The sequence below is a fragment of the Pezoporus flaviventris genome, unplaced genomic scaffold (assembly GCF_033815535.1).
Source record: "Pezoporus flaviventris isolate CSIRO_AGI_PZ_B2104156 unplaced genomic scaffold, CSIRO_AGI_Pfla_v1 ptg000057l, whole genome shotgun sequence".
In the NCBI taxonomy this organism is placed as follows: Eukaryota; Metazoa; Chordata; class Aves; order Psittaciformes; family Psittacidae; genus Pezoporus; species Pezoporus flaviventris.
In genome coordinates, this window is record NW_026892605.1 from 3,674,884 (window position 1) to 3,687,890 (window position 13,007).

At 44.7% G+C, this 13,007-nt stretch overlaps 1 protein-coding gene across 4 annotated transcripts; it reads right to left on the minus strand.

Moving 5' to 3' along the window:
* Nucleotides 1–265: 265 nt before the first annotated feature.
* On the minus strand, nt 266–12,112 carry ISL1 (ISL LIM homeobox 1). 4 transcript variants are annotated; one of them, XM_061469423.1, is made up of 6 exons: nt 11,750–11,880; nt 10,725–10,914; nt 7,534–7,793; nt 5,333–5,616; nt 3,762–3,929; nt 266–1,514 (listed from the first exon to the last, which is right to left on the minus strand). In XM_061469423.1, exons 1-6 carry the CDS (start codon nt 11,775–11,777, stop codon nt 1,398–1,400), a joined length of 1,047 nt encoding a protein of 348 aa, XP_061325407.1. In that variant the 5' UTR covers nt 11,778–11,880; the 3' UTR covers nt 266–1,397. The 4 variants fall into 4 exon arrangements, with proteins under 4 accessions (XP_061325407.1, XP_061325406.1, XP_061325408.1 ...); XM_061469422.1 differs by having other exon boundaries at nt 5,333–5,619; XM_061469421.1 differs by lacking the exon at nt 266–1,514 and adding an exon at nt 11,985–12,112 and having other exon boundaries at nt 2,917–3,929; nt 5,333–5,619; nt 11,750–11,858.
* Between the last annotated feature and the right edge of the window lie 895 nt (nt 12,113–13,007).

A 13,007-nucleotide genomic window follows, 5' to 3' on the forward strand; every position in this document is an offset into this window, starting at 1 on the left:
TTCACTAACGACCTGCTTTACATGCAATATTTTATTTCAGGTATTTTAGCTGCTAACTTGCAAATATTTAAAAGAGGGAACTTTGTTCATTATTTAATATTAATATTATTATTTTCTCTATTCTGAACGCTTATTTAGTGAAATAGTCCTGAAGATATAATAATTCTACATATGGCGCTTTCAGTTCACATAATCTTTAAGAAAAAAAAAAAAAGACAAAATCCACATAGAATTAGACATATAATTCAAAGACCACGGTACAACCTTTCCTTTTTTTTTTTTTTTTTACTTCAGCAAACAAAAAATAGTCAAATGACATGAAAAGTGGCAAGTCTTCCGATAATAAATAATAAATTACTTTATAATTTTGCAATGCAAGAGCAAACAAAAAGGGGTTTCTTTTCTTTTTTCCTTTTCTTTTTTCTTTTTTTTTTTTTTCTCTTTATTTTTAGAGAGTGAGAGAGAAAGGGAAAGAGAGAAAAACAGTCGTTTTAACCAATGACTATACATGTCTTTGGGGGAGGGGAAGGTTCTTGGACTGACACATTTCAAACACAATCCCGAGACGCTTTGTGGCAAAATAGAGGTATAACTTGTTGCAATGTTTTTATAAATTGTTTTTTCTAAGAGGAATTCAAAAACTTGTTTTAAATCGCTTCAGACTTGATAAAGAGAGTGGATCTCAACCAAACAAAACCAAAACCCCGCTACAGTACATGCTAGAAGAGACCCAGGAAATATCCCCATATTAAGAGTCAACTAAAAACAACATTGCAAACCAATGCAGCTCCACCTTCCTCCAACGAACCTTTCAACAATTCAGGGCTACATCGTCTCTTTCCTGATGATGGAAAACATGCTGGAGCTCCTTTTGGCAAGGCAATCACCAATATAGAAACAGCACCGTTCGGATTGGGAGAGACTGGATAGAAGGTCCCTCTACCTTGGTTTCTTCCGAAGATGTGCAGTCAAATGAACAGGTAATTTTTTTCACTTTTTTGTTTTGTTTTGTTTTCTTTTTGTGAGCCACGAGTACAAATCCTTTACGTTTTGAAAACGTCTTTTCAATCCTCCTCTGATCATTGAATAGAGCACGTTTTGTTGTTGGGTTTCTTTTTCTTTTTTTTTCTTTTTCTTTTTTTCTTTTTTTTTTTTTTAAGTATTCTGGTAAGATCCCATGATTGTCTTCACAGTGTTGCTACCATATTACCTTGTCTTTTCAAACATGACTCCGTTCATTTCATGGAGCGATTCCTTGCTAGGTTCATTACAGGGCTGTTAAATACTTCCCCTCCCCCTAAATTTCGGAGTCCCAACAAGATCACTTTCCCACTCTCTCCAGCAGGGGTGAGGGTAAGGGCAGAAACAACAACAACAGAAATCTGAATGAATGTTCCTCATGCCTCAATAGGACTGGCTACCATGCTGTTGGGTGTATCTGGAAGCTGAGAAGACATTGATGCTACTTCACTTCCCGTAGAATTGGAACCGGGTCCTCCTTCTGAAAAATTAACCTGACAAAAAAAAAAAAAAAAAAGAAAAAAGAAAAAAATAAAATAAAATAAAATAAAATAAAAAAGAAAAAAAAAAGTATTGTTACAAGTGTAACAATCAAAGATGAGTACCAGGCAAAGAAGAACGCAAAAATAAATACAGAGGCATGCATCCAAACGGCCTGACACATCTCCACAGGAGGCTGTGTCAGAGTTTGTTGATTTGTTTAGCTTCCCCATTGACTTCACAGGAATCTTCTTAAGGCCTTCGGCCAATTCATGGGAAAAAAAAAGCAGGTTAAAAAAAAATAATAAAAAATAAATGTAAAAGACTGAAAAATCAAGCAAGTAAACAAACAAACTTATTAAGGAGCCTTCTTCCCTGACTTCCGAGACTGGCAATCCCAACAGGATGTTCTAGTCAATTATTTAAGAGTGCATGTGGGGTTTTTTTTTACGCGAAACTGCAAGGTTACTTTTTTTCCTCTTTTGTGCACATGCTAAAATAAACGTGGAAGGAGCATCCAGGAGCAGAAAGCATTTGAAACAAGCCATCCTCTGTCATTTGTGATTTGAAGAGGGTGCTATCTCTTTTTAACGAGAGTCAGTTTGATAAAAAAGGTCACACTTCTCCATCCTAACGTGCCCCGCGGCTCCCGTAGGTTTGGAAGCAGCGATGGGAAAAGGCATGGTTTGAAAGGCAGAGCTTTAATAATGCAAAAGCATTTCATTGGCACCTATTTAGCTGGACGATCCTGTGATTAAAGCCTTCTCCAGATTAGAGACCTGTTTTGAAGTCGGTGAACTGCCTGTTCCATCCACTGTTCTTTATTTTAACTCTTTTTAGTATCAGACATTATGTCTTATATATATTAATCCCTCTTGACCTGTCTATCTAAAGATCTATCTACCTATATGTGTGTGTATTTGGGCTGTCCATCTTCCATCCTTGCCCGTTCCTCCTCTTTTTTCTTTTTTACAACTACTCCATACAGAAACTCACTGCATCAAAAGTTTTTAAGGTCACCTATTCTGTTAAGGCACAATAAGTAAGGCAGCCAAAAGAGATGATTTTTTCTCGTGTCTGCTTGACAGCTTGACTAAAGCAGAAAAACCTGTGGTTGCTTTAGAGGTAAGATGATGCAAACAGTCCTGCTGCTGTGCTAAAGCTTCCTGAAAGAGCACGGTGTGCCAGGTGAGGGGAAGCAGGCTGCAACCCACCACCGGGCAAAAGAAAAGCAATCATGCAAGCAGCGTTGGCGCTGAAAAGGTCTGAAAACTATCCTAGACGTGGCTACAAGCCTACATTTTCCATTGCTTCATGTCAGAAAAATGCCCAGCAGATCAAAAAAGGGTCTATATGTTTATTTTTCATCATTAACTTTTGGTTTTTTAATCACTGAAAAACATCTTATTATTTTAAGGATCCGGTTTTAATATATTTAGGCCAAGAAACTGAATTAAGGCTGAACTTTTGTCCTTAATTCACCTTTTTGGGACTAGGTATTAAATTATATGGTCCCTTATAAACTGCCAAGTGACGCAGGCATGAGGAAGTGAGTTAAGAACAGAATTTATTCTAAGAGGTCTGTTTTCTTTTGGCTTAAGGCAGTTTATTATATTGTTTGAATTTTTCACCTAAATATGTACTAACACTTCCCTTTCCAAACAACATTTAATGTAAACTATATGTATGTATATGTTTGTGTTTATGTATGTATCTATAGCTATATGAAGTTGTATCTAGAGGTATCTGCTTAAAACAAGGACTTCAAAACTTTAATTAAGTTATTCGTGTTTGTGTGAAAAGAACAGCGGCACAGGCTGACATTGCAATTAACTATTTAAATCTACCCTAACTCAGAAAGGCAAAATTGGTCCGAAGTGGGGAGGGGGGAGTTTTAGAAAAGGCTTTCACCAATGTGCATATAATTTACACGTGAGGAATACTTTAGTTCTCTGGATCTCTCAGTTTTGAGGGGTATGCGAGCTAAGTTAAGTCTGAGACCTACTTCAGGCCTTATCCATCTCTCTCTCACTTCAGCAAGAGCCCCGCTGTGCCCTAAGCTAGGTTTCACACCAAGACCTGTGAAATCAGTCCAGTTCGCCACGTTTACAAAGTGTCGTCATGCTCACCTTGCAATTTCAGGAAAACCCGGCTAGTCTGGATGGCTCATCTCTCTGAGGGCATCCGGTACCTTTAGGGAATCCCCCATTGTTCTGCCCCGAGTACCGGCTGGCCTGCTTCGGCTGGGAACCGACACTTACTAGTTGCTGAAAAGCAGGTTGGTCTATGTCACTCTGCAATGCGAAGTCGCTCAGTACTTTCCAGGGCGGCTGGTAACTCTGCACCTCCACCGGGTTCGCCTGTAAACCACCGTCATGTCTCTCTGGACTAGCAGCCACCATCGGAGTTCCTGTCATCCCCTGGATATTCTGTAAACAGCCCAGCAAAAGATGTTAATGAGCTTGGTTAACTTTATTGTATATAAGCGCTGAATCAATAAACTGCTTTCTATCTTATCTATACAGTCGCTTGTATTTGCTTTGTTAATCTGCAGTGAATGTCTTACTCTATTCTACTCTAGGTCAGCCTATTCCTACCAGCTGCATTTATCACGGTGGAAGTTTACTTTCTTTCCCTTTAATCCTCCCATTTCTCTCAAGGCATAACCCTCCACCCCAAGCTTTCTAAAACACAAGCACTCTCTATCTTGGCTGCCGATGCACAAGAAACGGTTAATCATGCTGCCTTTCTATGCCTTTCTGTTTCGCATCCAGGAGGGTTTTATTTTGCATGACCTTAACTGTATCGTATAACCACGGCAAACCTGGGGTACGTCTATCCAAAACATTTAAAAAAAAGAAACCCCAGCCCTCACAGTACGCCCTGTGGTGCAAGCACTGTGTACAAAATAACTCCGAGACTCGACGAATATATTGTTCAGGAGAGTTAATAACATCGTGTTTTATTGCATTCCAACAGGGTAAAATGAAACTCCTTAAATTCCACTTAAATAGGCAGCCTTATGAATTAATAGTCATTCTCAGGTCAGTCAATATACACAAGGAGAAAAACAGACTCTTCTTCAAGTGGATAACAACGAGGGGGGAGGGGAGAGGAAGAAAGAAAAAAGTTGACTTTAAAGGGAGAGAGCCAGTTTGCTCTGCTGTGCCCAGCACTTTCCGCTTATTTGCACCACATGTGCATATGCCCGTAGACAAGAACTGAATATATTTCTTCACGATGATTATATATAGTTAAAGTAACCTGTAAACACGATGGTGATTCCAAAAACTTTGCATTGCATTTGTCTTTTGCTGCAGTGAATGTACTGACAAACATATGCATGCACATTGTAGTATGTAAAGTGCTAAAAAAATACATCCGATTTCCCTTTTACTCATGGGTTTTACTTCTGGGTTTACTTCTGCGTAAAACCATTGAAGAGGGCGAAAGCATCATTTTCCCCTCGAGGACTGCTTTGCATTTGCAATATCAATATTACACAAGGCTGGGCTTATTATATCCCTTAAGCTCTGCAGGTCGCAATTCATGCTGCCGAGAAGTTAGTCTAATCCTCTGCGTATCCTTAGACCCGCAAAATGACATGTGTTCGCTTGAGCAGCCTATACGGGCTTCTCGCTATGGTCTGTTTTAATTGCATTGACGACAGAAACAAGAGGATAATAGTTAAACGCTATCATTTTCTTTAAGGGAGCTCCCTCAAAAATCAAGAGCGTCAGACAGACCCCGGAGGCTGGCCGGGCTGGATACAGCCCAGGCGTTTCTCCTCGGGAAGGGAGGCAGTGCACGGCCAGAATCTGAAGCCACTTACGGTTTTGTCATTGGGTTGCTGCTGCTGAAGTTGCTTCATCATAATGCTCCTTTTTTTGTCCTTGCACCGCTTGTTTTGAAACCAAACCCTGATGACCCTCGGGCTGAGGCCAGTCATTTCTACCAGTTGTTCCTTCATGAGGGCGTCAGGTCTAGGGTTGGCAGCGTAGCAGGTCCTCAAGGTGTGAAGCTGCTTTTCATTAAGGACAGTCCGGACTCGGGTGGTCTTCTCGGGCTGCTTGTGGACGTGGGGTCGCAGAGCTGGCTGTCTGGCAGAGATAGGTTCTGCTGTAAGGGAAGGGGAAGGGAGGAACAGGATCCCCATGAGTAGAAAGCAGGGAGTCTGCAGAGGCTATGAATCTAAGTTGGTGGGACAGGGGGAGGCAAGGAAGTGGGGGGGGGGGGGGGGTGAACCCGCTTTTCAAAGGCCATTCAAGCAGTCAGATCTACCGGAGCTTCTGCAGCCTCCTCTGCTTTATGCGCCGGTGGAGTGACAAGACTGACATTTCTGACTCCACAGATAATTAATTTGCAAAAACAAACCACCCCCCTAAAACCCTTAATGACAGAAGCTTGAACCTCTGTGAGGCTTGACAGGAGAGGGCGAGTTCGCCAAGGTGTGCGTGCGCTAGGGAAGGAGTGGGAGGGTTTTATGTATTTATTCCCTGACAAATCACCAAAACAGCTTTTTGGCCTTAAAATTAATGAAAGAATACTTCTTATATTAATCATAATTTCTTTTTGCTTCTTGTATACGGAATCAAGCTCAGTTTAGCCAAAGGACGCGATAATGTGCAACACCTCCCGGCACTCTGATGCCACCAAATAGAAGCAGTAAAAGCCAAATCCACTGCATCATGACCTTGTAGGAAAATCCTGCGAGAGCACAGTATCTCAGAGCTTGGAATACGGAGTCTATCTTAGAAAGTGGAGGCGCTAGATGAATTTATGCCGACTTTTGACAAATACTTGAAAAAAATAGGAATGTTTCGCCAATTCTTTTAAAGGGGAGCAAGCCTAGTAACTTGTGGAAACCACCAAGAAGTGCAAACCTATTGGTATGTACATCAAGAACTGAAAGTATTCGTGTGATTCTGATATTCTTATGTGTATTGTGTAGCTGTAGCTATATAGATGTAATTTGACCCCCCCTATCCCCTTAAACTCTGGTTAGCTAATATTCAGAAGTGTTCGCCTTTGTACAGTCGAGTTCCGACTTTTTTGACTATAACAATAAATCAGCAAATGAGATAAAGACGATACGAAGCTTCACATCTTAACAGTGTTGTACCTGCCTTCACAGTATGCCTTTCAGAGACATGCATAAACATGCTGTAGGGAGCACGCACCATCTCTATACAATTCTGCCGTGATCAGCTATAGAATTATTTCTCCCTGTATACAGATATGTCACCTGGAAGTGGCTCAGAAGGGGGGAAACGAGCCTGTTTAAACATAGCTATGTTTGTAAACAACTTTTCTAGTTACAGCTACTTGCACAGCAATAACGCCAGCCAACCTTTAATTGTCCAGCCTAGTTTGCCTCAGAGGCGTGCCCCTTCCTAAAGCTAAGCGTCTCTGAGTATCTGATGTGCTCATCGAGACCTGAAAATGTAAGTAGAGTTGTAAGGTGGGTGGACTGTGAAGATACAATGCCGAGTTTTAAGCTGAAATTCTCACCAAATCACATAAAACGTTTCAGGAAGGCAGAGTCACTTTAAAAGGCAATTACCGAAGATTAGCTTGTTGACAGTTTTAAATTACAGCCTAAGTGCTCGCCTGTAGTAACGAAGTCTATCTCTCCTCGGACCCCGCTTCCTCCGGTGCTTAGCTCCACACGCTCCGGAAGCGGAGAGCTCATTGCCGCAGACCTGCTCCCTGCAGCGGCTCGTCCCGCTCCGGCTTAGGCCACCGAGCTGACCCTGGCTGAGGTGGGGGCACACATAGGACCCCCGCACCCGGTGCGATGCGGGAGAGGGAGGGCTGGAGGATGGGGGGCGCGCCCCCCGCAGGTGGCTCCGCCTCACGCGCACCGCATGCGCGGGCTTTTCTCACGGCCACCTCTCCGCAGGCGCGCACGCCCGAGGCCGCCTTTCCGCGGGGTTACGGGACTGGGTGCAAGCAGCTGCGCACTCCCTTCACAGCAGAGCCGGGCTGCGCTGAACCCCGCGGGGTCCCGCGGCGCCGGGTGTGGGGCGGTACCTGCCATCTGCAGCGGCCGGGCTGGATGCAGGGGGCTGAGCGGGTCCCCCGCGCCCAGGCTGGCCCGCTCCACCACGTCGTGGTCCGCCCTGCAGAAGAGGCCGTCCTCCCGCAGCGCGAATTCGTCGCCGGGGATGAGCTGGCGGCTGCAGGCCACGCAGCGGAAACACTCGATGTGGTACACCTTGGCGCGGGCGCGCATCACGAAGTCATTCTTGCTGAAGCCGATGCTGCACTTGGCGCACTTGATGCCGTATAACCTGAGCAGGGCCCAGCCCAGATAGAAGGAGAAGGGAAGGAATGAGAGAGAGCACGGGAGGGGGAAGGGGAAGGGCAGGGAATAGATGTGGGAGAAGGAAGGAGAAAAAGAAAGAGAGAGGTTTTCACTCCCGCTCTTGGGCAGCCCCGTGGCCCCGCGTAGACGCGCCACACGCAGTTCACTGAACAAGCCTTAAAAATACAGAAGCCAGTAGAGGAAAGGAATAAATAGGTTTTGCTTGCTGCCGGTACCCTGCCGTGAAAGGCTGTGAGGACCCGGACTCACCGGTGTGTAAGGAGAGGGGGAAGGGAAGGGGCTATGGAGGTGGAAGGAGAAACAGCGGTAGAAACAAAAAAGCGACACCCTTCCTTCCCGAGGAGATGCCGACCTCTCCCTCCCGCCCCAGCTCCTGGGTTGCAGCAGGCGACGGGCCGTCCCTGCCTTCTCCTTCCCTCCCTCCTTACACTGGGATCTAGCCTGTCACGGGGCTGAACCGAAACGTCCGGGTACACCGGGTAAAGGGGAGGCTGGTGAGGCTGCCATCCACTCCTCACTCACAAATATGCCAGCCTCACCTAAGGGTGTTATTTTCGCAAGGAACCCACTCAAGACTTCGCTCTTAATGCGTGCGGGGCTGTCGGCTGCTCAGCCCCTGTGACTTAGCAGCAGGGGCGGCTCTGCTAGCGGCGTAGGCTCTTCCTCTTGTCCCATCTCACCAGGTCTACTTTACACACACACCTTAGGTATGTGTATACATTCTCACGCATATAACAGTGAAACTCCCACCCGCCCCCCACAAGAAGGCATTTTAGGTGCCTTGGCTCTGCAGCCTGCCCCTGCCTCAGCCCACCCGGGTCCGTCTACCCCCCGCCGACGATTCCACCTTGCGCCGGGGCTTAAGCCCTCCAGCATGAGTGAAAGGGCAGTTCTCGCTGACAGCCCCACGCAGCAAATAATGGCTTTCTGGCGTAAGCAGCGGGCTCCTCGTCTCCCGTGGAGTAGAGTGGGACAGTTCACCCATCAGCAGATGAACACGAGAAAACGCTCCAACTCGGGTGCCTAGAATTGCAGTCTCTCGGCTCCCGCCGAGTGCTCCTCTGACGGACTCCTTGTCATTAGGTAACATTAACATCTTTCCGCAGATGTGGGGGTACACGCACACGACCCACAGAACTGTGAAAGCTATTGGTAAAGCTGAGCTAATATTCAACCCATTTCCTTACGAGTACACTTCCTTAGTGATAGTCTGTAGTGTATGCATGTGGGTGCAGATGTATATTTACATACAGCTTTAGCTGCTGACTCTATAGAGGTATACAAAACTATAATGTAGAGCTATGCATTTCCGAATTAAAATTCTGACAAGAACCCCCTTCCCCCAAAAAACAGATAAGCAGAAAAAAAGAACGGAGCGATCTCAGAGTACATGCATTAATAGGTTCAAAAGTTGGGGGAGTGCCCACATATCTGACAATTATAGATTGGGTCACGGTTTAATTCAAAGATGGCTTGCACATAATGTACATCTGATTTTTAAAATTGTAGCAAATTTAATGTTCCGAGTTTTAACTTAAAAGAGCTGCTTTTTTTTTTTCTTCATTTCTCCCGCTGAGTTCTAGGAGAAGGGAGGTGAGTACACCTCAGTACAAACCTTTCCCTTTCATCTGAAATTAGTAAAAAGGCAATGTTCAAAAGCACAGCTCCAAAGTAAAGAAAGAAATAAAAATATATAAATAAATAAAATGTGGTCTGTTTTTTATTACGGTAAAACTTTGATCAATTCTCACAATGGCTTGAAGGAATGATCTGTTTATGAATTGCGCACTGGAGGAGTCAAGACTCAAGTGCTTTATTCAATCCAGGATTACTAAGGAACTAGAAAAGGTATCTTCGGTGGATAGATAAGAACTGGGTCCCTATCCCTAAACTTTCTGTAAAAAAATAAATACCGTCCATACCTCAGTGTCAGGCAAAGTTCTGGTTTGGCAAACCCAGTAGGCGACACTGAAACGGATCAGAATGACCCAGGAGCGTAAATAATAAACACACTCGAAATTCCTCCTTTGGTTTCTCTATAGTGTCAGGTTTGGCAACTCTCACATTTTATCAGTTACCAGATTTTAATGTGAGGAAGGAAGCGGTTCCATTATCTAAATATACCCAATTGTTCGCGAACAGATGATGGGCAATTTGATCTGCTCTGTCTAATTCATCAGTACAGATAAGATAAGAAAGAAAAGGCAGTCAGATATCACCAAAGGGGTTAATATTTAAAAAGATTAAATGTCAGTTATTTTAGCAAAGAAACATTTCGGTCTAGGTTTTAACCTCCCCATAAAAGGATCCTTCATTCTAAAGGAAAATGCGGCTTTGTTGTTGTTTTTTTTTTTGCCTTTTTGTTTTTGATAGGCCTGAGTTAAATAACGGGGTTTGTGTGTGTTGTCGTTTCCCCCCACCCCCCTTTCCCCCGTGTATTTATTTTTACGGCACGCATGCTCTAAGTACTTTTCTTTTGCCTTTGCAAAAACAGAGACACACGTTTCTCAGGTTTTGTTAAAAAGCGTTCAGTTCCGTGTTGCATTTACTACCTACAGTATTGAAAATTTACTGCATTACCTACGATTTCCCACTCTTAGAATCACAGGACGCATTGCCAAAGTCCTCGGGAGGGTCCCACACAGTCGCTAGCTGTTCCCGAAAGTAAGGGTTTTTATACAGAAATTTGTATTTGAATCTGCGGGACAAAAAACTTGACTCCTCTAACTTTTTCCTTGCCTGTATATCTATAGCAGAATCACTTAGAAACATAACAGTTGTCGTTTCAGACTCTTCTCACAATTTTTCCTCTTCCTACCTCAGTCAGATTTATCAAGTTAAATAAAAAATTAAAAAAGGAAAATCACTGAAGAATTAAACAACGTAAATGGCGTACCTGATATAATCTCTTTTACAGTAGGTTTTGCCATCCCTAACAAAGCACGTACAGGTCTCGTCCAAATACTGATTACACTCTGCACACTTCAAACACGCCGCATGCCATTCCAAATCCGGAGAAACCCTCAGAATATACTGATCGTGAATTTGATTGCCGCAACCAACACATAGGGAAATCAGGCGTTTTTCTGAAATGAAAATAAATATGTGATTGACTAGCTGCTTGCACTCCTACAGAGATAAACACACTTTTAGTGTCGTTCCCTTATAGGAAGTACTCTGGGAGCGTTGCTCTTTTATTTATTTATTTATTTTTTTTTGAGTATCACATTTTTGGATGGTAATTGAAGTGTGCCATCAAAACCATGCCTCGTTCAGAAAGGAGGCGGAACATATGCTAAAATACAGATGTGAACAGTCTTAGGGGTGAAGGTTCTCATTTCGCAAGCCTTGCACAGAATCAAAACTCCAAACTCCCTTGGTGTTTTATTTTCATTTTATTGTTTGCTTGTTTGCATGCCTTGCCTCATGGGGAAAGCACCTGTATGTTTGATTTCATTTTTTTAAGAGGCTGTGACTGGAAATGGTGGACGCGTGTCTCGGTGCGCTTCGCATTCAGCCCTGTGCCACCGAGGAGGGGACTACAGGCAACTAGCAAGAATAACCATCTCTGCGGTTGTCACTTATTCTCTTTTGCAAGTCTAAAGCTAATTCCCCTACACGGACTAGGTGTTGGGTAGTCAGACAGCCTCACCACGGTCTAGCACGAGGAGAATTTAAGGATCCATGCTTGGAGATCCCATTAAAATCCTGTCTGCTCCTCAAACTTTTAAAAGAGAGCAGGACCCCAGGCTAGTAACGTACAAGGCTAAGAAGCTAAAAACATAACAAGCATGCAGGCATGGCAACAAAGACACCTTCTCTACCATTCAAATGAATTTCAGCTCTTTAGCAGTTAGCCTGCCTGAAACGATTACAATAGACAGTACATTTATTCCAACAACGGTAAAAATTCCGCCTTACTTTTTGGTGGATCTCCCATGTCTCCCATATCTGTAAGAGGGTGTAATGTCCACAGTGAAATGGTGTACGGTTTCGTTTTAAGACCCCAAAGTAGGTTTGAGAGCTGTCGCTAAAAATGAAAATAATAATAAAAAAAATAAAAAAAAGCAGAAGTATTAACAATAAAAGCAAAAAAAACAAACAAACAAAAAAAGACACTCGAAATAAAAAAAAAAAAGGCAAAACAAGACACCACCGGCGCGGGAGATACTGTCAGGGCTGCGGAGCGAGAAGGGGGCGCGGGGTGCGGTAGGGCGCGGAGAGGTGCGGGGCGCAGCGCGGCGCGGCGCGGCGCGGCCCCGGGGGGCGCGGCAAGGTCCAGCAGCGCTGCACGGAGCGGTGCGGTGTCACAGCGGTGCGGTGTCGCGGCGGTGCCGAGCTGGGCGCTGGCAGCTCGGGCACTCGCCTCGCCCTTATCTCTTACTCAAACTTCTCTGCTCCAACTCAGCCCGCTCGCCATTGGCCTGACGTCACGCGCCGGGACGTCACGCCTGCGCGGCGCCCATTGGCTGCAGGCTGCGCGGCGCAGCTGCGCTGATTATCATATTTCAGCGTCTGGCGGCGCGGCGGCCCCGGCTCGGGAGCTCGCAGGCAACTTTTCCTCACTCCTCATTTGTATTTCCCTTCATACTTTCTTCTTGTCGCTCTTCTCCATCCCCGACGTTTATCTCCCGTCACACCTTTCATTCTCCATCCCGGCCCCTCTCCGGCTCCTTCACCCTTCCCCCTCTCGGGCTCACCGTGCCGCATTTACTGTTTCCATATATATATACACATATACACACATATATATGTACATATATATATGTATAACTTTTTTCTTTTCTCTGGTGATGGAGGGGAGGTGGTGGTTTTACTCCAACTATTTCCTTTCCGGGTGCTTATCTTTCTTAGGTGGGAGCCGCTGTCCTGGTTGCCCTAGGCAAAGCTGCCCTGGTCGGGGAGGGCAGGACGGGCTGGTTGGGCATCGCCCCAGCCACTGCCCCGATGTAGGACTGTTTATGTTTGTCCTTCAGCCCCCTTTTCCCTTAAAATCGCGGATAAAAGCTTCATGTATTTCTGTTAAACACAAGGTCGAAGAAGGTGCAAATATTTACCCTGAATTGTCTTTGAACACTCCCTCCATTCTATTTATGTTTTCCAATCCCTTTTAAATCCTTTTCCTTTCTTTTTTTCTCTCCCTCCAACCCCCCTCACCCCTCCCAGTCTGCAAATAGAA